The sequence below is a fragment of the Cibotium barometz genome, chromosome 10 (assembly GCF_041138505.1).
Source record: "Cibotium barometz isolate CiBa-2024 chromosome 10, ASM4113850v1, whole genome shotgun sequence".
Classification (NCBI taxonomy): Eukaryota; Viridiplantae; Streptophyta; class Polypodiopsida; order Cyatheales; family Cibotiaceae; genus Cibotium; species Cibotium barometz.
In genome coordinates, this window is record NC_141055.1 from 39,592,179 (window position 1) to 39,606,573 (window position 14,395).

At 41.9% G+C, this 14,395-nt stretch overlaps 1 protein-coding gene across 1 annotated transcript; it reads right to left on the reverse strand.

Annotated features, from left to right (window-relative positions):
* Positions 1-6,142: 6,142 nt before the first annotated feature.
* On the reverse strand, positions 6,143-10,066 carry LOC147634888 (uncharacterized). Its single transcript, XM_086804113.1, has 3 exons — positions 9,224-10,066; positions 8,680-8,827; positions 6,143-7,970 (listed from the first exon to the last, which is right to left on the reverse strand). Exons 1-3 carry the CDS (start codon positions 9,698-9,700, stop codon positions 7,393-7,395), a joined length of 1,203 nt encoding a protein of 400 aa, XP_086660239.1. The 5' UTR covers positions 9,701-10,066; the 3' UTR covers positions 6,143-7,392.
* Positions 10,067-14,395: the final 4,329 nt, after the last annotated feature.

Sequence of the window (14,395 nt, forward strand, 5' to 3'; positions counted from 1 at the left end):
GAAGAATCGGTAACTTCAATGCTCAGAAAATCAGCACTCTTTTCGCGACGGAATTAACACACAAACTGAATGAAGATGTGCAAAAAATAGAGAGAGAGAGAGAGAGAGAGAGAGAGGACACAGTATTGGGTCCCAAATACCCTCTGTATAGGGCCCCCACCACGGATGGTGTATTTGCTTTATTAGAATGATGTGAATCTGAAAAGAAAATACAAAAAACCTTGACCTTTCTTGGCTAGGAATTCCTTGCCCTTGATCTGCAATCCTTCACCCCTTTGCTTAGCACCTTCTTAGCTTGTCTAGCCCCTTTATGCTTGAGCTCTTGGTGAGAAATGAGATGAACTAATGGGATTATGGACTCTCCTATTTATACTACTCCACCTAGAGCAGTCGGCCAGCTATATATATATATATATCATATGGTTATATACACATTATACTCTTTATATTATATATATATATATATATATATATATATATATATATATATGTATGTATGTATGTATGTATATTATACACACACACACACACATATATATATGTGCCAAGCCCAAATCATGTACTTGATGAAATCCTAACCTCTTCAACCTAAGGGGAGATGGAACTCCAACCTGAAGAAATTCTTGATGTTCGAGAAAAGATTCTCAGGAACAAAATTCTCAGAGAATTATTGGTAAAATAGAAGTTCTATCCTTTTAAAGAGGCGACCAGCATTAAATGTCCCATGACTGAATATTTCAGCATTTAATGCTGAAAAAATCACATAAATTACTGCGCATTTTTCTCTAAATGGCTGGGCATCATGCGCTGATTCTGGATGGGCTGGACAATACTTTTGCAAACAACTTTACCTGCCCTACAGACATACAAAGGCTGCAGCTCTTGAATGTCTGCCTTTTAGCCCCTAGGGCTGTCCTACAGCCCCTCCATGGCTGGTGGGTTCAACCAGGGCCTTCTTGGCCCTCATGGGGGTGGTTTCACACCATCCCCATGCCCACACTAAGACTTGGGGTAGCCCTATGGGCTGGCCCCTTGTTCTAAAAGCAAACTCTAACTAACTACAGAATGATCTGGCATCCGGTACCATACCAGATACACAGAATCACTGACATCATTCCAAAGAGAGACTCACAGCGCAGATTGACACTGTTTCATGTGCAGGACAGTGCACACCTGACCTTGGACACTCATGTGCAGGACAATGCACACCTGACCTCGGACGACTGAGATGGATCATCCAGTTCCGCTTCGTTTTTGACTTCTGAAGGGATAGGACCTGCATATGGCTTTAACCAACTGACGTGAAACACATCGTGCATAGTCCAACTCGGCGGTAGCTTTAACTGCATAGACACCTCATTAATCTTTTTCCTGATGGGAAAAGGTCCGAAGCTCCTGAAAGACAACTTTGGACATCGCTTACCTACCTGTTTCAACCTTTGCTTTGTAATCCGAAGATAAACCCAATTCCCTTCCGAAAACTTCATATCCCTTCTGTCTTTATTGGCCTGTCGAGTGTAGGCCTCTTGCGCTTTAGCCAACCTATCTTTAACTGACTCTAAAATCTCCTGGTAAGACTCTGTCACTCTGTTCGTCTCCAGTACTGAAGACGAAGTCCTGATCAACGACGACGGAAAAGGTCTTCTAAACGTTGCCTCATATGGAGTCCTGCCAATAGCTGAAGAAAAAGAATCATTCAAAACAGCTTGAACTAAAGACAAATATGATTCCCACTTACCTTGCTGATCGTGGACATAACACTTCAGCACATCAAAGGCCAACTGGTTGTATATCTCTGTTTGGCCGTCCGTCTGTGGGTGGAATGCACTGGAAAAATTTAACTTAGTACCAAAGTTATCAAACAATGCCCTCCAAAAATGACTAGTAAACTTGGCATCGTGGTCTGACACTATGGTCCTAGGAATCCCGCCAATCGAGTACCAACGCCGAATGAACAATTGGGCAACATCCTCGGCGGTCACATTGGTCCTGCAAGGAATAAGCATAACAAATTTGCTAAATCTATCAACATTAGTTAAGCACTGCGTATTACGCTTACTCGGACTGGGAGACAGATTCGTGACAAAGTCCATCGAAATATCTTGGAAAGGACCCTCAGGAATTGGCAAGGACTGTAACAACCCTATCTTCTTTCCACGAGGAGCTTACACCTTTTGACAAATATCACGGCGTTGTACATATCCTTTCCGGAACGCAATCTGACCATCCACTATCTGTGTGGGAGACGTCCGGAGGCTGAAAACCAACCGTCCTTCGAGAGACAGGAGTCACTCCGAAATGGGTAGTCCATCGGCGTTTGAAAACCAACCAAACGAGCGAGAAAAAATTCTGGTTTCTTTGCTGAATCTTTGCACTTGAAGTAGGCTCTGATACCATTGTAGCATACGGAAGCTTCGGAGAAGAATCGATAACTTCAATGCTCAAAAAATCAGCACTCTTTTCGCGACGGAATTAACGCACAAACTGAATGAAGATGTGCAAAAGAGAGAGAGAGAGAGAGAGAGAGAGAGAGAGAGAGAGAGAGAGAGGACACAGTATTGGGTCCCAAATACCCTCTGTAGGACCCCCACCACGGATGGTGTATTTGCTTTATTAGAATGATGTGAATCTGAAAAGAAAATACAGAAAACCTTGACCTTTCTTGGCTGGGAATTCCCTGCCCTTGACCTGCAGACCTTCACCCCTTTGCTTAGCACCTTGTTGGCTTGTCTAGTCTCTTTATGCTTGAGCTCTTGGTGAGAAATGAGATGAACTAATGGGATTATGGACTCTCCTATTTATACTACTCCACCTAGAGCAGTCGGCCAGCTGAAGTCCAAGCGGCCATCATTAAATGTCCCACGATTGAATATTTCAGCATTTAATGTTGAAAAAATCACATAAATTGGCCCTAGGGCTATCCACAGCCTCTCCATGGCTAGTGGGTTCAGCCAGGGCCTTCCTGGCCCTCATGGGGGTGGTTTCACACCATCCCCATGCCCACACTAAGACTTGGGGTAGCCCTATGGGCTGCCCCTTTGTTCTAAAAGCAAACTGTAACCAACTACACAGTGATCTCGCATCCGATACCATACCAGATACACAGAATCACTGATATCATTCTAGAGGGAGACTCACAGCGCGGACTGACACTGTTTCATGTGCAGGACAGTGCACACCTGACCTTGGACTCATATGCAGGACAATGCACACCTGACCTCGGACGACTGAGATGGATCCCTAGCTCACTCGTCCCGGACTAGGCTCACATGGGACCAATTGGTGAGAAAGAAGAGATGAGAGAAGAGACAATGTACTCAAGAACTCATCAATGAACCACTAGCCAACTTCATTAGAAATGAACTACAATGCCTCATATATATAGGAAAGTTCCTCCACCCTTTCCTCCATCCAAAAATGAGTGTAAATAGGAAAAAATGGAAATGAATGCTATAAATCCCAAAAATGCCTAGAGGCTAAAGAGTGTGCCACTAGTGTGACACCATCTGAAGATGACACCTATCCAACATCTCCTCTTCAGGTCCAGATGGGAGGACCAACGCCAACGCGCTGAAGAAGATAATCCAAGATAGGTCGAGGAAGAGGCTTAGTAAACAAATCAGCAACATTATCTTTGGTAGGACAATACTCAAGTTGAATGCGACCTTCAAAAATCCAATCACGAACAAAATGAAAATGAACATCAATGTGTTTGGATCGTCCTCGAATAACTGGATTTTTGGCTAAAGCAATAGCACTCAATAGATGAGTGTCAGAGTAGATGAACATCCAAGGTGATTTAGAATTTGTTGAAGCCAAAGTGCTTCAGAAGTGGCATCAAGATATGACTTGTACTCTGCTTCGGTCGATGAAGAAGAAGTAATTCGCTGCTTTTGACATTTCCAAGAAACAAGTCCTTTACCAAGTATAAAACAATAGCCTGACATGGAACGCCTAATATCAATACACCCTGCCCAATCAGAATCTGAGTAACCAATAAGTGTATCTCCACCTGCATAAGAAATGCCATACTCAAGAGTTCCATGAAGATATCGAAGAACCCTCAAAGCTGCCTGCCAATGAGATCGATGAGGCTGTGAAGAGAATTGGCCCAGAATACTCATAGCATAGGAGAGATCTGGCCGAGTGTTAACCAAATAAAGTAGAGAACCAATAAGTTGGCGATACTCTGTAGAATCAACCTCAGGAGAATCATCATCTTTGGATAATTTTGAATTAGGATCCATGGGACAAGTGAGTGATGCACAATCACGCATGCCATATTTCTCAAGCAACCTTAAAGTATACTTCTTTTGACAAAGAAAGATGCCAAAAGCAAATTGCCACACTTCTAAACCAAGAAAATAGTGGAGTAGTCCAAGATCAGTCATGGCAAATGATGTTGTGAGTTGAGTTTGAACCCATTTGAGTAGATCCAAATTAGAGCCAGTGAGTGTCAAATCATCCACATAAAGCACAAGAATGCATATATCATCATTCACAATAAGCACATAAAGATTAGGATCTGCATGAGTCCTCTCAAAATGTAGAGAAAGGAGAAAACTGTCAATCTTCTGATACCAAGCTTGAGGAGCTTGCTTAAGACCATAAAGAGCTTTCTGTAATAAATACACATCATGTTCATGACCCTGTGCAATAAAATCTTCAGGTTGTTCCACATAAACTTCCTCCTCTAGATCTCCATTCAAGAAGGCAGATTTAACATCCATTTAATATATAGGCCAGGCATAGTGAGAAGCAAGAGCAAAAACAACACGAATAGTAGAATATCTGGCAGTAGTTTCATCAAAGTCTTCACCTTCTTTTTGAGCATAACCTTTAGCAACAAGGCGTGCCTTGTACTTATCAAGAGTACCATCAGAATGAAACTTGACTTTGAAAATCCACTTAACACCAATGACCTTTTTATGTGAAGGTCGTGGAACTAACTGCCATGTGTTATTAGATTCAATAGAAGAAATCTCTGCTTGCATTGCTTCACACCAATGTGGTAAGGAAAGAGCTTCCTTAACCATTTCAAGCTCAAACACATCACCAATATGAGACATCAAGGCAATATTTATTGAAGGGCGTGTACGTAAGACATGTGTAGTAGATTGTTGAGCATCTGAAAGTGATATACCTGAATCCTGAAGTAGAGAGCGAACCCATTTTGGAGGACCAGAAGTCCGTGTAGAATCCAATGAAGTAGTAGGTGTCGCAATCGAAATGGATGAAGGGGATGAAGTAGGAACTGACGGTGTAGATGAGGATGAGATTGTAGGGAATGAGAGAGGCCCAAGCTCAAGAGATGGAAATGGATCTGAGAGAGATGTAGAAGGTGGTAACTCATCAAGACCAAAAACATGCTCATCAAAGATGGCATCACGTGAAAGAACAATATCCTCACGAGAAGGATCCCAAAAACGGAACCCTTTGAAGCGAGAAGCATATCCTGTGAATATCATAGGTTTGGACTTAGCATCAAGAGTCCTCCTCTTAGAAGAAGGTACATGCACATGAGCAACACAACCAAAGACATGAAAATGAGAAACAGTAGGCTTGTGGGCTTGTGAAAGCCTCCTCTGGAGTCATGCCGTCCACTGCTTTCTCGTTGTATGCCTTTTGAAGCTAGAAAATCCTCAAATGCTATAAACTCACCTCCATTGTCAGTCTTGAGAAAAGATACCTTTTGACTTGCTTGATTCTCCATTTGGGCAAACCAAAGCTTAAAATGAGAAAGAGCATCAGACTTCTTAGGTAAGAAATAAACCCATGATTTGCGAGAGAAGTCATCCACAAGAAGCATATAATACTTGGATCCACCAAGCGATTGTACTTCCATAGGTCCTGCAAGATCAGCATGTATAAGCTCAAGTATGCATGTGGCCCTATGAGTAGCCTCCTCTAGAAAAGAAGGCCGATGTTGCTTTCCTTGAGCACAAGAAGAACAAATAAGATGGTGAGGTTTCTGAAGCTTTGGTAGACCTGTAACCATGTCATGTGAGACAAGATGTTGCAAAGTAGTAAGAGGAACATGGCCAAAGCGGAAATGCCATAGATCACTATCTTCATTAGAAACAAGTGCTTTAGGAGAAGCAAATAATTGATGAAGATGAGACTCATGTGGTGGCAACTGTGCTGTAAAAGAGCTTATATGATCAAGCCCAGCATTTTGATAACCATGTAAATAGAAAAAAATAGAAATGAATGCTATAAATCCCAAAAATGCCTAGAGGCTAAAGAGTGTGCCACTAGTGTGACACCATCTGGAGATGACACCTATCCAACACAATTCACCATCCCAGGTCCTGCACCTTCTGTACATATACGTCTACATGGCATCCAAGTGCGGGATGCACATGACAATGAAGCAGAGAGCTGTCCCAACGATGTGAGCTGTAGAGAAACGCTGATATGATGGAGCAGAGAGCGGGCTGCTGTCCCAAGATATGCTGCAGTAGGAAAAACGCAGATACGGTGAATGCAGAGAGGGCTGCTGTCCCGAGCTGTGTTGTAGGAGAAAATGCTGACTGCTGGATGCAGAGAGGGCTGCTGTCCCAAGGATGTAAGCTGTAGGAGAAAACGCAGACTGCTGGATGCAGAGAGGGCTGCTGTCCCAAGGATGTGAGCTGTAGGAGAAAACGCTAGAGATGATAACGATGATGATATTCTGATGTAGAGCAGGCGCCAGCAGCAGCAGCAGATGGTATTATTGTGTATGATGTGGTTGTGTGCTGAATGCTGAAGCGAAGCATATACATGGGGTTGGGCTGCTGGTTGGCCCAGTACAGGGGATGTTGGCCAGCAGCCAAGACCCAAAATCCTAAAATAAAATCAAATAAAACCCCTTTTTGGGCTGGCTAAAATGTCGTTTCCACACAGGACCTCCTGCTAGTTAGCTCCTCCCAGAGGTTGCATCTATTCCCTTCGCCGAGGGTAGAGGGACTATACCTTTCACATTTGCAAGATATCATGCCCCCAACCATGTATTACCTTGGCCGCTCTCAACCATCTCCTACCAATTAGCATGTTGTAAGCTCCTTTGGCAGGAGGCAAGTTGAGTATAACAAAATTGACATACCATGACAAAGTTGACAAAGGTACATGACTTACCATCCCCAAGTGCATGACTTCGCATAGATGGGCCACCCTTATGGGAAAAGGAGAGTGGTTGGTGATGTTGAAGCCCAAAGCCCACCGAGGGGACTCTCAAGATGAAGTGACAAAAGCTTAAGAAGAAAAAAAATTTGTGTCTTGAGTAGAACTATAATTACATAAAGGTTATCAACATGTCCTTGTTGATAAGTATACTCCCAAATTTTGAAAAAGCAAGAGGCCGGATCAGCAGCAATGCACACCAATCTTACTGGGAACCTCTAAACCATTTGATTAGAATAAAGGCTCGCACAGATCATTTGAAATGAAGTTTTCAAGGTTGAAAGAGAGAGAAGCTGAATCTGGTGAGAAAGCTGGTAAATAATCCTCCATAGTTCTATAATATTCAGAGATCATCATAGGATCTAGCCCATTGTTATCATCACCACCTTGCAACCCTTGCTCAGTGCAAGGGCTTCTCCTGGCTTGCTGGCTTGTTTCCATACAAGTTGCAGGCAGCTTCTTGGCTCCCCTCCTCTTACTTTTCTGAGGTGATGGTGGAGAATCTTTGCCCCTCATGTGGAGCTTCACCACACAGTAGTCTTTAAATTGAGGATAATTACTTAACGTATACTCTATCATGAAAAATACGCGGTCATTGCATTCATCCTTCTCTTTCTCATCATCTTGGGCTTTTCTCTTCTTGCCTTGCAGCCTTGTATAAGAGAGATACTTCCTAGCCACTTCATCACTATGAGCCAAGGTCTTCCCTTGCTGCTTCCAACGGTATCCTTCCTTTGTTATGAGTTCTCTTTTGATAGCATTCTTGTCTTTCCACCTGCATTTTGCAATAAGCCAACAGGCTTGATCCCCTACATGCATAACAAGGCCACTAGTCCATAGTTAATCAATACGTCGATACGTATATAATACAACAAATACATGTTAAAGGCATGGTTTATGCACATGCATACATCTATGCACACATGCATCCTCATGTAACTATTTCACCGGACACCTGTCCATTACCATAACAGTTTGTAACCAGTTCCACTCTCTATATTAAGAGAGCCTCACGCATGTAAAAACACACTTGTAGATCATACATAATACAACTACTCTTCTTGGCTATTATCTTGGGGTTGTCTTGTCTCTGCATCAGCTATGGCTTCTACACGGCGTTTTCATAATGAAAACGTCATTTGATGCAACTATGCATTAATCCCAACTGATACTCACTAAGCACCAGCAATCAGGGCACCTATAAGTCTACTACAACTCACTAATCATCGATACTACATGTTGCACTAATATATGATCAATAAAAGCTTCACTAAACAGCTATCAACCTTAACATCACCAGAGCTTGTTTTCTTCCTATTGCTTTGCTTGTCAGGGACAATGTACTGCTGCAAGCTGGTTGGCTTATTTACCTGAATATTGTCGATACTAAGTCCATAGCAGTATGAAACATCACATCAAAAGAGAACACAATTAAACATAAATACAATGACTTTGTTCCCATGCATTTAGCTGCACAAAACATGAATGCAAGCTCATTAGTAAATACTCAGTAATTACCTGGATTGTTTAGAACTTCCCATGGATGCTTGGTGAAGAACTTTTCATCGACTCTCACAGTCTTAGGTACATTGGTTTTATCACGCACATACTCCTTTAAGGATCCAATGACAGAATCCACGGAGGGCTCCAGCTGACTTACCTCACTCTGTGTATGGGCAACACATGAAGGACCGAGTTGATGCTCATGAAACAAGGTTATGTACCATATCATGGACAGAACTAGCATGAATTTTAAAATAAGCAGATTGTTGAAAGGAATTTTTTTAAAACCAATATCAGGAAAAAGCCACATACTCACTCAAAAGCATATACCCCATATACACTCCCAAAATAAACACATACCCCATGTATACCCCCTAAGAAAATGACACAAAAACGTTTACTTTACCCCCTAATAAGCATCCTCTAGTGTTAACACATAATTATCAACAAAATTGAGCATGCTTTACAGCATAGTTCAACACAGTAAATTAAGGGTTAAGAAATGCTAATCAGAGTGATCTCACCAACCAAATCAAGGACTTCAAATCAGACGGCGCACCTCATCTGAGCTTCCAATTGGATCAACATGAAGGGCGGCTGGCGATTGGAGGTGGATACCCATGTGATATTTCTGGCAATGACTCCAGCCACAGAAGCCATGGACTCTGAGGGAGGACCCATCGCTTTTAAGCTCAACATATACATGTCTGTGGCAACCAGGAAGCCTACAAACTTGATGGGGGCTCAAACTTTGGCAAAAGCTTCTCAACCATTGCAAGTAGTGCTGTCTGGAGCACCATCTGTGCTCTTCACAAGGCTTACTATTGCAAGAAGCCAGTGCACACACTGTGGTGTCAAAGCTTCCCAATCTATAGAAATTTTCCAGAATCGGCTGGTATTGAGGGAATAGGTGGCAGTACCTCCTGCACATCACTAGCAAATGGTGAAGGTCACCACAAGCAACTTGGCTTCCCATTTGGGCATCCTCATGAACTGGCCTTTGGCAGCCAGGAAATGCGCATCCTCGCTGTGACATTATGCTTGGTTTGCAAGCATGGCAACAAGAAGATCGATACCCTCTGCAAGCTCTGTGCTCACTGTCCTGAAACCCTTGTAGTGAAAGCTCATGTCCCTACGGCGAGAGACAGAGAGAACTGGGCGCGTGTGTGTGTGTGTAAGAGAGAGAGAGAGAGAGAGAGAGAGAGAGATCGCATCTGTAACAATGGCTTGAGAAAGAGAGATATGGAGTATGCTACTGCAGCGAAATGAGAGAGAGCTCAAAGAGTGTTTCTGATCGTTGTACGCGCAACATAGAGAGAGTATGTGGAGAGGGGAAGTGAAGAACTCGGCTTTGACGGATTCTTACGCAGGTCACGCAGGTGTCGTTTTATCCCCAAAATATAAAAGCAGATTTTGCATAGATTTTCTAAATAGCTGAAAACCTTCTCTCGATTTGTTCTTTTATAAAAGTCTTATCGAATACTTTCTCTCTCTTAAAAGAGAACCATCTCAAAGATCTTTTTAAAAGGTAGATGCTTAATTATTTGATGCATTCTCACGCTTTTTTCTTCTTCTTCTTTCTTTGGGCTTAAATCAACATGAAGTTTTGGCCAAGTTTGTGAAGCAAATGTTAAGTGGGCTTTGTTTAGCACAGCTCCATTTTAGCTTGGCCAAGTTTCCTAAAAGATTGATTCCCTACCAAGTTAATTGCATCGTGGCCCCATGATTCTTCATAAATTCTTCGTTGTATGCACGACATGTGTGTGCAGATGAAGACGAAACTGGAAATAAAGAACTCGGCTTTGATGGATTCTTATGCAAGTGGAATCCCCCCAAAAAAAACAAATTTGCATAGATTTTGTGCATAGCAAACACGCGCTAAAAACCTTTCTCTGAAATTTTTTTATTAAAGGCTTATTGAATATTTTTTTATTAAAGGCTTATTGAATATTATTTCTCTCTCCTTAAAACAGAACCATCTCAAATATCTTTTTAAAAGGTAGATGCTTCATGTTTTGATGCATTCTCACGCTTTTTTTCTTCTTCTTCGGCCAAGTTTGTGAACCAAATGTTAATTGGGCCATGGTTTGCTTTGGCCAAGTTTGTGAAGCAAATGTTAATTGGGTCGTGTTTAGCACAGCTCCATTTTAACTTGGCCAAGTTTCCTAATAGATTCCCTTCCAAGTTAATTGCACCGTGGTGGGAAGGTGTTGTAAACCCCATTTCTTCAGCGTTATTATTAGTAGGTAGTATGGCCATTTTGACAACGTTGTAAAAGCGCTATCCTACACCGTGACAGCTTGGGTTCAATACCCATGCCCTCCTCCCACATGCCTAAATGGCATGCGTCTGTCCATTCTCTCACTAAAAAATATAATATAAAGTATCCCTTGCAATACCAAAAAAAAACATTTTGCCCTAATACTTTGCTATAAATTCTAGTAATGCCACATTAGTAAAGGTTTAATGATAAATGATTGATAGCTAAATTTGTAAAGATGCCACAAGTATGTCTAAAAGGTAATGGAGTTGTGGCATGCACCAATGATGAATGCTTTTTTTTAATGCCCGTAATGTGGTTAATGATGGAATTGGCAAACAATGATGGCCCACTCATGTTCTATCTAAAAGGTAATGGAGTTGTGTCATGCGCCAATGACAATTGTTTTTTTCCATGAGGTCTTATGAAAAAAGTGATGGTCCACTCATGGAGTTGTGGTATACATGATTTACAGTGGCTTTTGACAACTAATATTTTTGCCTAGACTTTACGTTTGACTACGTGTCACTATTGGAACTGTTTAGGTGCTCCCCTCTAATTGCCAACCACAAGGACTCAAAGCAAAATCTTGTTCACACGAGACAGGAAGAATCTCAAAAATATTACTATATGCTACATTCGATGCCTTGGAAATAATTTTGGAGGCTTTGAACGAATGCCCAACTACCATAGTTAAACTTGGCAACTAGATTTTAAAGTGGAAAACCACATCAACATTTGCCCTAGCTCTCAAGCACTTTGCAACTAATTGAGAACAAGCTTGCCATGTGAATAGGCTCTATCAAGGCTTATGGACAAGTATTCTCGTCAAATTGATACACATATGCTAGACATAAACAACATTCATGTGAATAGGTTCTATGAAGGCTTATGAACTAGTATTCTCGTTAAATTGACACATGCATGCTAGACATACATAATATTCAAGTGATTGATGGAGCTTTGCATTTGATTGTAGTACGCTTTCAAATTTGTGATGTTAAGGAGATCTATTAAGAGGAGAATGTCTCAAAATGGGTACTCCTAGGTATTTAGAGCTTGATGTGTTTTGACATCAATGGATATTAATCATTGCTTCCTTTTACTTTCTCAACTACCCTTCATTTGGCAGGAGTCAAGGAGTTCAAGAAAGCTTGAGGAGCAAAGGTTCAAGAGCACACTCACAAATGTTGTTTGTATCCACAACCAAAGCTCCTCTTGGTTGAGGCATTACTAGAAGATCAAGGCTTCTATGAAGGGAACCCTTCCATTTTGGTCTCGAAAACTAGATCATCACATAGCGCATTAACCTTCTAATCCAAAGAAAGTCAAGTGGTGGGCCCAAACCCTAGTTCCATCTTAGCAGCCCTAACACTCTGCTAGATCGTGACAAAGCTGCTAGAATATCAAGGCTTTTACAAAGGGAACCCCTACATTTGGGTCCCAAAGTTAAAAGCACCCCAAGCCTTTGCATCCATACCAAAGGCTCCATCCAATGCCACACTAAAGATGGAGTAGAGACCTAAAGTCATGCCACCCCTAAAGTCAAAGAAAAATAAAGAGTAGTGGCTACCATCTTCATTCCCAATGAAGTCGAAAGGCCCATAGCACATCAATAATAATAGGCAATACTACCAGCAAGGGCATGAGCTCATGCCCTCTCACAAACCCCTTTGACCCAAAACCCACCCATCAATCCCTTTTACCTCCCTCCCTTGCCATTTAGATCTCTCCTCAACAAATACCCCCCTTTTTTATTTTCAATTTAAAAGAAAAGACACCCCCCATTCAGATCTCTCCCCAAAAATACCGCCTTTTTATTTTTAATTTAAAAGAAAAGACACCCCCCAATCTTTACACCCATCTTTTTAATAAATAAAAAAATCCACACTCTTTACACCCATCTTTTTGCATTTAAGTCTTTTTATTTTCTGTTTAACACACAGACTAACATATACCCCTATAGCCCCCCTATTTTATTTTGACCCTCCCACACTTAATTTATTTTAACCCCATCCCTTCTTCCTTAACTTTAACCCTCCTCGATCCCTTCTTTCTTAACTTTTACCCTCCCCCTATTTTATTTTTTCCCCCCACCCTGTAACTCCATTCCTTCTTCCTTAACTTTTACCCTCCCCCTCCCTATGTCTAAGTAGCCATGCTCACTCTTTGAGCGCCCTCTCACAAGCCCATTTCACCCAAAATCCACCTATCTACCCTTTTTACAACCCCTTTGTGTACCTTTTTTTATCAACAAAACCCCTCCTTGACCTTGTTTATATATCCCCCCCCGACCTTATTCTCTTAACCACCCCTTCTTTATTATTACCCCCCTTTCTTTATTATTTTAACCCCTCCCCGCCCTTATAACCCTTTCTGGCCTTATTATTAACACCTTACTTTTGAAATCCCCCAACCCCCCTCCCTTGGACCCTCCAAAAAAATTCCCTCCTCCCCAAAAAATCCCCCCTCTATTTTCTTTTTAGTTTTAAATTTTTACTTTAAAAAATGTACTTTTTTAATTTTGTTTTTTTAAACTCCCCAACCTCGCCCCACCCCAACCCTTGTCCCCTACCTAAACCCACCTCCCCCTATATTTTATTTCTATCTTTTCTATATTTTATTTTTATTTTAATGAATTAGTTTTAGTTTTTAATTTCTACACATACACCTCCCCTCCCCAAACCGTTATATAGGTCACTAATGCTCTTTGAACTGACATACAAATGCCAATGGGCGTATGAAACCCAATTGTAATCAAGATGTATTGGTGACCTCACTTGATGTGGAAACTTGTGACATGCCCAGCCCAAATCTTGCGATACTACAATTTCTTCTAGATTTTTGATGAAGCCCTTGGATTGTAAATGTGTTCAGGCAGGCATTATGTTTGGGGAGGTGAGGGTTTGAGATGAAAAGATTGAGGGGATCTAGAGTATTGAGAGGCTGAGAGGGAGAGAGTGGAAAGAGTATGAGGGAGAGAGGGTGAGATGGAAAGAGTATGAGGGAGAGAGGGGAGAAAGAGTATATTTAAGAGGGAAGAGAGAAGAGGAGGGTTTGAAATGGTGAGAGAGCGTGGGAGAGAAGGGATTGAGGGAGAAAGAGTAGATGTTTGAGGGTGTTTGAGGGCGAGTGCATGTGAGGTCGATGGTGTTTGAGTGCAGGGGGCAGGGCATTATTTTATTAGGGGGCATGGTGGGATGAGCAAGCCATTAGACAACGAGTCTAATGGCGCTTGCCATGCGTATTGCCCGAACTTGGGTAAAACATGTGGTGTTGATGTGTCATAGTCCCATGCATTACCTGCACAACACAAGCAATACACGTGGCATGCCATGTGTATTGCCTATGTAGGAGGAAATACACATGATGTCACCACGCCAATGCCATGTGTATTGCCCGCATTTGGGAAATACACATGGCATTGCCATATGTAATGCTTCGACGTGGCATTGCACATGGCTTACCACC